This window comes from Mustelus asterias, chromosome 18, assembly GCF_964213995.1.
Source record: "Mustelus asterias chromosome 18, sMusAst1.hap1.1, whole genome shotgun sequence".
NCBI lineage: Eukaryota > Metazoa > Chordata > Chondrichthyes > Carcharhiniformes > Triakidae > Mustelus > Mustelus asterias.
Genome location: NC_135818.1, coordinates 53,528,737 through 53,542,746, shown reverse-complemented (window position 1 = coordinate 53,542,746; position 14,010 = coordinate 53,528,737). Strand labels below are relative to the sequence as shown.

The 14,010-nt window shown below is 45.3% G+C and overlaps 2 protein-coding genes across 3 annotated transcripts in view; one reads left to right on the top strand and one right to left on the bottom strand.

The window, feature by feature from the left end:
- Positions 1-14,010, top strand: part of atl1 (atlastin GTPase 1) — an 88,124-nt gene that overhangs the window by 61,346 nt on the left and 12,768 nt on the right. For both annotated transcript variants that reach the window (XR_013500037.1, XM_078233950.1), the window contains exons 8-11: positions 5,346-5,484; positions 5,680-5,807; positions 7,946-8,002; positions 12,731-12,802. Coding sequence is in view for 1 of the 2 variants with exons in the window: in XM_078233950.1 (XP_078090076.1) it covers positions 5,346-5,484; positions 5,680-5,807; positions 7,946-8,002; positions 12,731-12,802 (396 nt within the window). In the remaining variant the exon portion in view is untranslated. The remainder of the gene's footprint in view (positions 1-5,345; positions 5,485-5,679; positions 5,808-7,945; positions 8,003-12,730; positions 12,803-14,010) is intronic.
- sav1 (salvador family WW domain containing protein 1) overlaps positions 13,648-14,010 on the bottom strand; it is a 41,054-nt gene continuing 40,691 nt past the window's right edge. Inside the window, exon 5 of the mRNA XM_078233952.1 lies at positions 13,648-13,995. Within this exon, the coding sequence (XP_078090078.1) occupies positions 13,974-13,995 (22 nt within the window). The 3' untranslated portion in view covers positions 13,648-13,973. The remainder of the gene's footprint in view (positions 13,996-14,010) is intronic.

Below are 14,010 nucleotides of genomic sequence, written 5' to 3'. Positions count from 1 at the left end.
ATACTGGACCTGGTGCTGGGGAATGAACCCGGTCAGGTCTTCAAAGTTTTGGTCGGGGAACATGTGGCAAATAGTGACCACAATTCTGTTAGCTTTAGGATAGTGATGGAAAAGGATGAGTGGTGTCCCAAGGGTAAGGTGTTGGATTGGGGGAAGTCTAACTTTATTGGGATCAGGCAGAAATTGGCAGCTCTTGATTGGGAGAGGCTGTTTGAGGGTAAATCCACATCTGGTATGTGGCAGTCTTTTAAGGAACGGTTGTTAGGGCTACAGGACAAGCATGTGCCTGTAAAAAAGAAGGATAGGAAGGGTAGGATGAGAGAACCGTGGATAACCAGGGAAATTGAGGGACTGGTCAAAAGGAAAAGAGAGGCGTATGTTAGGTCCAAGCAGCTAAAAACGGAGGGAGCTCTGGAGGAGTATAATGAAAGTAGGAAAATACTCAAACGGGGAATTAGAAGAGCAAAAAGGGGTCACGAAATGTTCTTGGCAGACAGGATTAAGGAGAATCCCAAGGCATTTTATTCATACGTTAGGAACAAAAGGGTTGTAAGGGAAAAAATCGGACCTCTCAGGGACAAAAGTGGGGACTTATGCTTGGAGCCCAAAGAGGTAGGGGAGATCCTAAATGAATACTTTGCGTCGGTATTCACTAAGGAGAGGGATGTGTTGACTGGGAGTGTCTCGGAGGGGAGTGTTGAACCGTTGGAGAAAATCTCCATTACAAAGGAGGAAGTGTTAGGTTTGTTAGAGAATATAAAGACTGACAAATCCCCAGGGCCTGATGGAATCTATCCAAGGCTGCTCAGGGAGACGAGTGGTGAAGTAGTTGGGCCTCTGACGCAAATCTTTGTCTCGTCACTGGACACAGGTGAGGTCCCAGAGGATTGGAGGATAGCCAATGTGGTCCCGTTATTTAAGAAGGGTAGGAAGGATAACCCGGGTAATTATAGGCCGGTGAGCTTGACGTCCGTGGTGGGGAAGTTGTTGGAGAAGATTCTTAAAGATAGGATGTATGCGCATTTAGAAAGGAATAAACTCATTAACGATAGTCAACATGGTTTTGTGAGAGGGAGGTCATGCCTCACGAACCTGGTGGTGTTTTTTGAAGAAGTGACCAAAATGGTTGACGAAGGAAGGGCCGTGGATGTTGTCTATATGGACTTTAGTAAAGCGTTTGACAAAGTCCCTCATGGTAGGCTAGTGAAAAAGGTTGGATCCCATGGGATAAAGGGGGAGGTGGCTAGATGGGTGGAGAACTGGCTTGGTCATAGAAGACAGAGGGTGGTAGTGGAAGGGTCTTTTTCCGGCTGGAGGCCTGTGACTAGTGGTGTACCGCAGGGCTCTGTATTGGGACCTCTGCTGTTTGTGATTTATATAAATGATCTGGAAGAAGGAGTAACTGGGGTGATCAGTAAGTTTGCGGACGACACAAAACTGGCAGGACTTGCAGATAGTGAGGAACATTGTCAGAGGCTACAGAAGGATATAGATAGGCTGGAAATTTGGGCAAGGAAATGGCAGATGGAGTTCAATCCTGATAAATGCGAAGTGATGCATTTTGGTGGGAATAATGTAGGGAGGAGCTACACGATAAATGGAAGAACCATAAAGGGTGTAGAGACGCAGAGGGACCTGGGTGTGCAAGTCCACAGATCTTTGAAGGTGACGTCACAGGTGGAGAAGGTGGTGAAGAAGGCATATGGCATGCTTGCCTTTATAGGACGGGGCATAGAGTATAAAAGTTGGGGTCTGATGTTGCAGATGTATAGAACGTTGGTTCGGCCGCATTTGGAATACTGCGTCCAGTTCTGGTCGCCACACTACCAGAAGGACGTGGAGGCTTTGGAGAGAGTACAGAGGAGGTTTACCAGGATGTTGCCTGGTATGGAGGGGCTTGGTTATGAGGAGAGATTGGGGAAACTGGGGTTGTTCTCCTTGGAAAGACGGAGGATGAGGGGAGACTTAATAGAGGTGTATAAAATTATGAAAGGCATAGATAGGGTGAACGGTGGGAAGCTTTTCCCCGGGTCGGTGGTGACGTTCACGAGGGGTCATAGGTTCAAGGTGAAGGGGGGGAGGTTTAACACAGATATCAGAAGGACATATTTCACACAGAGGGTCGTGGGGGCCTGGAATGTGTTGCTGGGCAAGGTGGTGGAGGCGGACACACTGGGAACGTTTAAGACTTATCTAGACAGCTATATGAACGGAGTGGGAATGGAGGGATACAAAAGAGTGGTCTAGTTTGGACCAGGGAGCGGCGCGGGCTAATTGTTCCTGGTTTCTCGTTTCAAGGCTTCATTCTACGATCATCTTGCTGGTGCCAGTACAGAGTGAGACTGCGGATAGTTGGGAACCTGTCTCGGGGGCAGGGAATTCATATGGTGTTCGTGGAAGTGGAAATGACTAGGGTTGGGAAGCATTTTCCGATCGGGGCCATTGTGATCTCCTGGACTCGTTTCGATCGCCTCAGGGGGTCGGAGAGGAATTTCCCAGATTTTTTTTTCCCCATATTGGCCCTGGGGTTTTTCACTCTGGGTTTTCGCCTCTCCCTGGAGATCACATGGTCTGGAATGGGGGGGTGGGGGTAAGTTAATAGGTTGTAATGAACAAAGCATCGTAGCTGTGAGGGACAGCTCGGTGGATAGGATATTGGTATGTAGATAGGCTGGAAAATTGGGTGGGGATCCTGGATTCAGGATTCAATCCTGGACCGGGGAGCGGCGCGGGCTTGGAGGGCCGAAGGGCCTGTTCCTGTGCTGTATTGTTCTTTGTTCTTTGTTCTTTGTCATTTTGCAGCTCATTACTGGTCGTGTTAAAATATCAAAACCGATACCATAGATCACAGTGTATAAGTCGACACAGCATATAAGATGACATCCTTTATTCATTGTCAAACCTGCCACATAAGTTGACCCCCTTTTTTGCCAAGAAATACATCCGGAGCGGGCTTCAATTTTTCACCTCCGAGATGCTTGTTTTACTGACTTTATACCTGCATGGGATCCAGTGGGGGATACAGGCCACGTTATCAAGAAGACGCAGAGTTTGAAACATGCTTAAAGCAGACTGCACACATTAAGCGACAAACAGAAGTGGGTCTTCCAGCAAAATGGGTTGAGTTTGAAACAGGTTTCAAGTTGAAAGTTGTATGTAACTTGCTAAGACAAGGAAAATTTGTGTTAGTGAGAAATAGGTGAGAGGTTGGGGGAAGAAGGAGTCTGCCCTAAAGGAGGTGCTCAAGACCTGATTTGCCATGAGAGCAGGGACCAGCCTTGAGCATCATGTATCCAAATGGTTCCTCGGAAATCGTCAGAATAGCTGCATCATCAGTAGAAACGCAGTGCTTATATAGACACTTAACTGGGCCAAATCCAGCAAAGATTTCATACCAGCAGCTAAAATAAAATGTGAATTGCCAGTGTTGTAGGTAGTCACCATTTTGAAATGTGAAAACTAAACACAACACCAGTCATTCAAGTTAAATCAATTAACATCAGGGCGTCACAGTGGCACAGTGGTTAGCACTGCTGCCTCAGCGCGCCAGGGACCTGGGTTCGATTCCCAGCTTGGGTCACTGTCTGTGTGGAGTTTGCACGTTCTCCCTGCATCTGTGTGGGTTTCCTCCGGGTGCTCCAGTTTCCTCCCACAGTTTGAAAGATGTGCTGGTTAGGTGCTGTGACCCGAACAAGCGCATTGGCAACATGGGTGAAACGGTTTCTTAAATGTTTTGATTGTGGTTTAGAGGTATTCTTGTAGACTTAATTCATTCATTGAAACATGTCACCTTAAAATTTAAAGTGTATTTATTAGTCTTGATGGAACAAAATGTTTTGTGTTGTGGCTGAAGACTAAGATCGCTCAGAGACTACCAAAAGACCTCGATGCCAAAATTACTAGTTTCCAGCAATTCATCATCAGGCCCCTGGTAAAAACACATGTACACATTATGTCGCATTGGCAACATGGGTGAAACGGTTTCTTAAATGTTTTGATTGTGGTTTAGAGGTATTCTTGTAGACTTAATTCATTCATTGAAACATTTCACCTTAAAATTTAAAGTGTATTTATTAGTCACAAGTAAGGCTTACATTAACACTGCAATGAAGTTACTGTGAAATTCGCCTAATTGCCACACTCCGGCGCTTGTTCGGGTCACAGCACCTAACCAGCACATCTTTCAGACTGTGGGAGGAAACCGGAGCACCCGGAGGAAACCCACGCAGACGCAGGGAGAACGTGCAAACTCCACACAGACAGTGACCCAAGCTGGGAATCGAACCCGGGTCCCTGGCGCGCTGAGGCAGCAATGCTAACCACTGTGCCACTGTGACGCCCTGATGTTAATTGATTTAACTTGAATGACTGGTGTTGTGTTTAGTTTTCACATTTCAAAATGGTGACTACCTACAACACTGGCAATTCACATTTTATTTTTGGTCTATAAGTGGATTCCCTTTTTGGAAGGTTTTTTCCCTGAGGTTTCAAAGGTCAATTTATATGCCATGATCAGTGGGGTAATTTCAGAATGACACGTATCTTCAAGTTCCTAGCTCTTGTTGTGCTATATTGTAAATCCCTTGCCAAGTGCATAGGTCAGACTTTCATCTGTTTCTGTAGCTAATCATTCCCGGATAAGGTCATTAGTCCGTCATCAGGGGCTTATAGCTTGAGGGACACACCACATCAAGCATAGCCACACTCATTCACAGACAAACTAAATGACCAATCCACCTAACCTGCATGTCTTTGGACTGTGGGTGGAAACCAGAGCACCCAGAGAAAACACATGCAGACAGTGGGAAAACGTGCAAACGTCCACAGATAGACACGTGAGGCATGTAACAGGGTAATGGATAATATTCCAGTTTGTTAATTTATAGCCAAAAGGAGCCAACCCGTGCAATGTGGTACATTGAAGTGAACTTTTCTAAGCAAATTTACATAAATAGAGTGAAAATCATTTACTTCATTCGAAGAATTGCAGGAAATCTGAAACAGAAACAGTAGTGCTCAGCAGATCAAACAGTATCTGAGAACAGGCACATTAACATTATGATCAAAGGAAAATACAAAATTCAAAAGGAACAGAACAGGGGAGATAAGGAAAATAGACATGGTGAAGTAGTAGGTATTCCACTTCCCCTCTTGCACGTGCACGGGAATTGGTGTGGTTCTATTTTTCCTCCTTGTTGAAACTGCGTCCTTCGTTTTACTGTTCAGTGAATTAAAAACAAGGACCGTAAAATTTCCTTGAGCTACTTGTGGATACTGGAGCAATTTTTATTTATATTTTTACTTGATCTTTGCTTTTTCCCCTCACTGTCCAAACTTAACTCCAGATTTCGGAAAACCAGCACGAGGAGCTACAGAATGTCAGGAAACACATCTATTCTTGTTTCACAAATATCGCCTGCTTCCTAATGCCACACCCTGGGTTGAAAGTGGCCACGAACCCCAACTTTGATGGACGGCTAAACGGTACAGATTCCACATTCATTGCCCGCTTACGTTAGACCCATTTCAGATATGCCTTCACTGACGTTTGTGTAATATCTGAAACCTAAAGATTTCCATTCTATTTTTTATTATACATTTCTGAAAATGTATTTATTATTGCATACAGATACATATTTTTAATCAAATCCTAAGAAGTGTTTATTTCATTTTGCTTAGAAATTGATGACGAGTTTATAAAACATCTGAAAGTGCTGGTTTCCTGGCTTCTGAGTCCCGAGAACCTTGAGTTGAAAGAAATCAATGGGAATAAAATAACAGGTCGAGGGCTTGTGGAGTATTTTAAGGTAACATCACAGGCTATTATCTTAGTTGTAGATTCATAACGTTACTAAAAAATGGGTGCCTTTTCCCTAAATATAGTGGTCACTTTTTTTTTGGCCTTTCTTTGGAAGGGGTGTCCACATAAGAGAGAGTTTTTTTGTTGCGTGTGAAGTTTTTTCATATGCAAGCTATTTGCACATGTGAATGTTTTACAGAAATTTGCTTGGGAATGCTTCAAGTTATATCTGGAATGTGATTGGAACAATGTACAATATCCTTGCGTTTTCCATTTTGATAGTTTCTGACCTGGGAATTGGGAAGAGGTAAAAGATTAATCAGGAATGGAAGTTTGGAATGAAGGGAAACAGAACATTGAGGGTGGAATTCTCCCATTTTGAGGCTACGTGTGATGTCGGGTGGCTCTGGCGCCTCCTTTCACGCCAACCAAAATGGTGGGACCCCACGCCAGATTCTGCACTTGGAACCTCATTAATTATGCGCAGGCGAGTTCTCCTCCAAGTCACCTGACGGGCCGGCAGCTGATTCATCCGCCTGTCCTCAGCTGGCAATTCAAAGGTCCCGGTGCCATATTTAAACACCAGTCCAGCACACTCATATCACTCTCTCCAGCCCACCTGTCTTCACCAGACCATGCAGGATGTCAGCAACCCAGAGGGAAAAAGCTGGAAACCTCAAGAAAAAGTATTTTCTTTGATTCAACTACCCCCCCACCCCAAGCCCACTTGAACCTCTGCTGACTGCATTTGGAGTCTTCATCCATCCCCTTCCAGTAAACAATGTGGCATCTCTTTGAGCCCCTTGTTTGTGAGCTTTCCATGGAGCCTTGTCAGGGTTCATCTTCCCTCCCCTCGGTTTTCCCTCTGCCTTCTATTGTTCATGTTCTTCATCCATCTCCTTGCCCCTCTGCCTGCCGTCGTGAGGCCTCGTCCTTCCTCCTGCCATCCATAGCCCTCCTTCCAAATTGCCCCACCCCCCCATCTTCATCAGGTGACTCATCTTCATCAGGTGACTCCTTCCCCAACCCCCCCCCCCCCCCCCCCCCCAACCTCATCTCGCATTCCACCCCCGGTTGAACTTTGGACTTTTGTTGCAGTGGCTGCATGAGTCCCGCAGCACTGTGCTGTCCAGATAGATGCTGGTATGTGGAACCTGGGGGAAGGAGACCCCTGTACTCCCCAACCCCAGGTGCTGGTCTAAGACAGTGATGATGTGGAGATGCCGGCGTTGGACTGGGGTAAACACAGTAAGAAGTTTAACAACACCAGGTTAAAGTCCAACAGGTTTATTTGGTAGCAAAAGCCACACAAGCTTTCGAGGCTCTGAGCCCCTTCTTCAGGTGAGTGGGAATTCTGTTCACAAACAGAACTTATAAGACACAGACTCAATTTACATGAATAATGGTTGGAATGCGAATACTTACAACTAATCCAGTCTTTAAGAAACAAAACAATGGGAGTGGAGAGAGCATCAAGACAGGCTAAAAAGATGTGTATTGTCTCCAGACAAGACAGCCAGTGAAACTCTGCAGGTCCACGCAACTGTGGGAGTTACAAATAGTGTGACATAAATTCTGATTCTAGGATCGCATGATAAAGACTCAGGAGGAAAAAAGCAGAAATATTTATGTGAAATAGTGTGACATAAACCCAATATCCCGGTTGAGGCCGTCCTTGTGTGTGCGGAACCTGGCTATCAGTTTCTGCTCCGCGACTCTGCGCTGTCGTGTGTCGCGAAGGCCGCCTTGGAGAACGCTTACCCGAATATCAGAGGCTGAATGCCCGTGACCGCTGAAGTGCTCCCCAACAGGAAGAGAACAGTCTTGCCTGGTGATTGTCGAGTGACACAGTGACACAGGTGAGTTCATGGGCCCAGGAGCACGGTGTTGCTCATGAAGATCAGCTTGGCACGGAGATGGGAGGCAGAAACCAGTCTGCCCCGGCTGAGCGTCCGCACTGTAGGAATTCTGGGATTCTATTCTATTCTATGATTCTATGATAAACTCATAAACTCTTCACCTAAATTTAGGATTTGTTATTATCTTTGATTCCAGCAAGTTGAAAAAATGACATGTCTGTTTAATTCTGAATGGTTGCCAGTTACCGATGAACCCAGACTTCTCCCTGTTTAAATTGTATTTTAGGCATACATAAAGATCTATCAAGGAGAAGAACTACCGCATCCCAAGTCCATGTTGCAGGTACTGTAGCTCCATTATTAATACTCTTACTCTTCTGCAAGTCATTATTTCTTGCTCTCTCTTTACTTTCTAACCTTGTACCTGACACAATACGATGGGTGGTATTTTCTCATTATTTGGCGGAGTGCCGCAGTGGTGGAGGGGGGGGGGGGGGGGGGGGGTGGAGAAATTGGGGTGAGCGGCCTCCTTTGCCGTATTGTGAGATTCTTAGAAAAAATAAATAGCGAGGAGCAGCAACTTAGATTTTCAGAAGATTGGGGCACCCATTTAAAAAATAAAAATAGATAAAGTAGAAACACCCACACCCCTCTGCATTCTGTCCCCCCCAATGCAGCACTCCTCACCATGGGACTTCCCCACCACGGGACTCCCCCATCCCCAAAATAATGTATTTAAATAGGGATCCTGATTTTTTTAAAGTGAGGATTCACGTTGTGTCATTGGCAGGGGCAGGGGCAATCTCCATAGAATCCTTATTGGGCAGAAAGAGGCAATTTAGCCCATCGAGTCTGCACCAACTCTCCGAAAGAGCATCTTACACGCATCACCATCACCACCCCCCCGCCCCACCCCCCATATCCATAACTCTGCACATTTACAATGACCTATCCACCCAACACGAAAGGGCAATTTAGCATGGCCAATCCACCTAATGTGCGCATCTTTAGACTGTGGGAGGAAACCGGGCCTCCCGGAGGAAACCCACGCAGACTCAGGGATAATGTACAAACTCTGCACAGCTAGTCACCGAAGGCCGGAATTGAACCCGGGTCTCTGGCGCTGTGAAGCAGCAGTATTAACCACTGTGCCACCGTACCTCCCAATCAATTGGGGAAAATCCTGCCGGTGTAAATGCTATTTTGGGACACCTGTGGGATTTTCCATCCCCGCCACCATTCCTGTCCCCCAAAATGATAGGTTAAAATCCCTCTCCAACATGTGCATTTGTCTACACTGAAGTAAAGTGCCCATCCCATCTATTTCACTCAGTTTTGCTGCATAACAATTGCCCACAAAGCATGATTAAATTAAAATGCAACAATTTTCTGGTCATTAAATAGAGATCCTTGATGAAACTTTTGTTTTTGGAAATGCAACAAGTTGTGGAAAATCTCAGAGTAAGTTCCTGATCTTGGTTGTCTTGCTCTAGAGGAGTCCTTAACGAGGCCAAACAATCTTAGTTGGGAGATGGGAGTAGGGCAAGACAAAGAGAATAGAACAGATAATTGGATGAGAAGCCTCCACCATACTGCTCTGGTCAGGCAGTCAGTGGTGTCACTGACAGAAAGAACCAGATGCCATTTCCACGCTTTTCTAGCAGAAAGCAAGATGCCCCAAGGGAACCAGCAAATTGGGGGAAGGATGTATATTGGGAGGATAGGTGTGTCTGCAATAGGAGGATTTATGCCCTTACAAATAAAGCAAAATTGAGTTAAGTTTAAGTTTATTTATTAGTGTCACAAGTAGGCTTACATTAACGCTGCGATGAAGTTACTGTGAAAATCCCGTAGTCACCATGCTCCGGCACCTGTTCGGATACACTGAGGGAGAATTTAGCATGGCCAATGCACCTAACCAGCACATCTTTGGACTGAAGGGAAACCGGAACACCCGGAGGAAACCCACGCAGACACGGGGAGAACGTGCAAACTCCGCACAGACAGTGACCCAAGCCGGGAATCGAACCCGGGTCCCTGGCGCTGTGAGGCAGCAGTGCTAACCACTGTGCAGTCCATACAAATTGAATTTGCATTGCGTACTATATGAACGTACATGAATTCAGTGCAAAACTCACAGCCAAGGTTATGGTAACATAGATTAACTTAATCAGTGAGGCATTCGTTTAGCCTGATCAGCTGATAAAGGTTATAACTAGAATTATGTCACTGCCTTTCTCAGGAATGTGTAAAGGGTCCTTTCATTATTTATAACAATATTTCTTTCTTGTCGTGAGCCTTCTAACATGCATCAAGATGGTAGCTGCTGCTCTGTCATAGCGAGCTCCTAAACCCAGGCAGTTAGTATTGGTGTCAAGTATAATCTTCTAGTGATATTATTGACTGAATTTCACAGGGTGGGTGAGGCAGACCAGGTAGCCAGTAGAATTTTTATAATAATCCAGAAACTTCCATGTGGATCTTATCTGCTGCCAGAAATTACTGTACTTACCTGGATAGTTACCCAAGAGTTGTTAGACAGATTAAAACCTAGTCTTAACACCTGAGTAATGCCACAACTGACACCCCTGAAAATCTCCCCTACTCCCCCACCACTCGACAACCACCCCAACAGGATCTGCCTGCCACCCCCATCCCCCACAACCTGATCAGACCAGACTGCCCCTAGCCTGACCCTGGTCACCACCCGACCACCCCCTGACCTAGCTACACCCTCAACCTGACCTAACTACCCCTGACCCAACTACTTACTATAAGACCATAAGACATAGGAGCAGAATTAGGCCACTTGGCCCATCGAGTCTGCTCCGCTACTAATCATGGCTGATATTTTTCTCATTCCCATTCTCCTGCCTTTTCCCCTGATCCCCTTATTAATCAAGAACCTATTTATCTCTGACTTAAAGACACTCAATGACCTGGCCTCTGAGGCAAAGAGTTCCACAGATTCACCACTCTCTGGCTGAAAATATTCCTCCTCATTTCTGTTTTAAAGGTTTGTCCCTTTAGCCTGAGGTTGTGCCCTCTGGTTCCAGTATTTCCTACTAGTGGAAATATCCTCTCCAGACCTCGCAGTATCCTGTAAGTTCCAATAAGATCCCCTCTCATCCTTCTAAACTCCAATGAGTACAGACCCAGAGTCCTCAACCATTCCTCATACGACAAGCTCTTCATTCCAGGGATCATTATTGTGAATCTCCTCTGGACCCTTTCCAAGGGTAACTGTCTGCGTAGATACGGAGCCCAAAACTGTTCACAATACTCCAAATGGGGTCTGACCAGAGCCTTATACAGCTCCAGAAGTACATCCCTGCTCTTGTATTCTAGTCCTCTCGACATGAATGCTAACATTGCATTTGCCTTCCTAACTGCCGACTGAACCTGCAAGTTAACCTTAAGAGAGTCTTAAACAATGACTCCCAAGTCCCTTTGTGCTTCTGATTACCCTGCCTGACCAGGCCTGTCTAACCTCCACAAGCTGACTACCCCTCTGACCTGATTATCCCTTCTGACTACCCTCCCAACCCCATCAAACTAACACCCCTCTCCCAACTTGACTTGACCCAACTACCCATCTAACCTACCTGGCTACTCTTCATCCACTCACTCTTTGACTCACATTCAAAGTCTGGACATTTAAACTTATACGGGCGGCACGGTAGCACAGTGGTTAACACTGCTGCTTCACAGCTCCAGGAACCTGGGTTCGATTCCCGGTTTGGGTCACTGTCTGTGTGGAGTTTGCACATTCTCCTCGTGTCTGCGTGGGTTTCCTCTGGGTGCTCCGGTTTCCTCCCACAGTCCAAAGATGTGCGGGTTAGGTTGATTGGCCATGCTAAATTTGCCCTTTAGTGTCCTGAGTTGCGTAGGTTAGAGGGATTAGTGGGTAAAATATGTTGGGATATGGGGGTAAGGCCTGGGTGGGATTGTGGTCGGTGCAGACTCGATGGGCCGAATGGCCTCTTTCTGTACTGTCGGGTTTCTATTCTATTCTATTCTTATATGGCAGCACGTGTCATAAAAGAGGGTGTGTCCTGTCTTCAATTCTGTACCACTTCAATGGAGAACCAGATACTTATCTAAGTGGGAGGAAAGAGGTCAGTCTTCACCTTTCACATGCCATCTAGTCCACTGTCACCAATTCCCTTGAGAATTGGAACCTCTGATGTGCAGATCCTGACAGAATGAGGTGCATGCACTCCAGTAGTCATGGGTTAATGGTATTTGGGCCGAGAATAGCTCTGGTACAGCCAAACCTGCCCAGGATCCTTCTGATAGACCTCTCCACAGTAGAATTCTCATGGTAAAATACACATTGTATCAATCAGCCAATCATAGAAGAATCATAGAATCCCTAAAGTGCAGGAAGAGGCCATTTGGCCCATTGAGCCAGCACCGACAACTATCCCACCCAGGTCCTATTCCTGTAACTCCATATATTTACCATGCTAATTCCCTAACAGTAAAGGTCAATTCAGCATGGCCAATCCACCTAGATGCACATCTTTGCAGTGTGGGAGGAAACTGGAGCACCTGGAGGAAACCCACGCAGTCATGGGGAGAATGTGCAAACTCCACGCAGACGGTTACCCATGTCACTGGCACTGTGAGGCAGCAGTGCTAACGACTGCGCCACTGTGCCACCCACGCTAACCTGCACATCTTTGGCCCAACCCAGCGAGCCTATTCTATACCATCATGGTGCACCTTAAACACAGTGCAATTGCTACCTGTTCCCAACAAGACACCTACACAGTCTCCTAGAAAAGCCAGCAAGGTGGAAATATCCTAGGTCAGGTTTGCATTATTGATTGTTCCATGGTATAATTAATGCAGCATTGATATATAATATTGCAAGAGATTAAAACAGGTCAAATCTGTTATTTGCGATTTTTAAGAAATTATCCTGAAGGAATTTAACAGACGTTTAAATCTTGTTTTCATATAACTTCTCCTGATTCCTGATAATTACCATTTATTCAATGCACACTAACAAAAGTTGATTCATAATTTGCTCTAATCACTCTTTTTGTCCCTTCACATGATTTAGGCCACAGCAGAAGCTAACAATTTAGCAGCTGTAGCTGCAGCCAAAGACTTATATGGTAAAAAAATGGAGGAGGTAAGGAAGCTGCATGTCTTAAACATGAAAGAATCTTGTTTCGATGTCCTTCAAAGGCTGAAGCTTTAATCTGAGCTGAGTGCACAATTGCGGGGGTGCAGAGAGAATTGCTTGAAAACTATTTGAAGATATGTTTGAATCTAGTTATATTGATCGATTTGGCCGGTGGCCCAAGTTCCTATTATAATCAGAGGATTCTGTAGTTGGTTTCAGTGTGTTATACTGCCAGGCATTTTAAATTCCTAATTTAATCAGCTGCTTTCTCTCTCCTCTCAGTCAAATTCAGTTAATCCCATTGATTTTGTCTGCAACTGTTGCTCTTGCTCAGCACAGATCAACGATTTAAATGGCTGAAATTGGATTTGGCCACCAGAATTTGTCTACAGGACATCCACAAATAATTCTCATGTGCTTTAATTGCTACTCACTGTCTAATCTCAAGAATGACAGAAATATGTTATCTATGCAAAGAATGGAGGAAATGTTTTGGCATCCGGTTTCAAGATTGTGATTTGCCTAAATTAGGGTAGAGTAAAGGATCAGGGTAGCCAATGAGGTTAAACCGAGGCTTTATCTGACATAACTTTTTAAAGCCATCTCGGCCTTTTGGCTAAGATGAAATGTTCGATCGAGCCCAGGAGGGGGTGTCAGCTTAGATCTTGTTTGATCGAGCCCAAGATGCGATGCAATGTCTTATCTTGTCAGCTTGGATCTAGTTTGTCCCTCACGTGGGGACCGTGATTGGACTTAATTTGAATCGGCTTTTTTGAAGAGAAATAAGGTACCAAAAAAAAAGACAGCAGGTGAGGAGACTAGCTTTGTCATCCAGTCTCATACCTTCTCTTGGACTCCACAACATGTTTAATTTGGTTCCAGTACAGTAGCAAGCCAGGTTTAAATACATGGTTGTGGATCCATGTGGCTCTCTTTGGCACTCCAGAAATCCAGGCAAAGCTAATTTATTTTGAGAGAGCAAATGCCCTTGTCAACATCATCAAATGATTCATAGTGGACTGGCTGGATCTGGATCCCTGCACAAGCATGTTCACAGATAAAGATTAAGAACTGGTTGGTGCAGTAAGTGACGTTGGTCTTTCACATCTGGAATGAACAGTTCCTGTGGTTGCTGGTGGTAAGCATCACATGTGAAATGATTTGAGGCAGTCTTCATTCAGTTTCCAGTGAGCCAGGGCCTGCAAAACACAAAA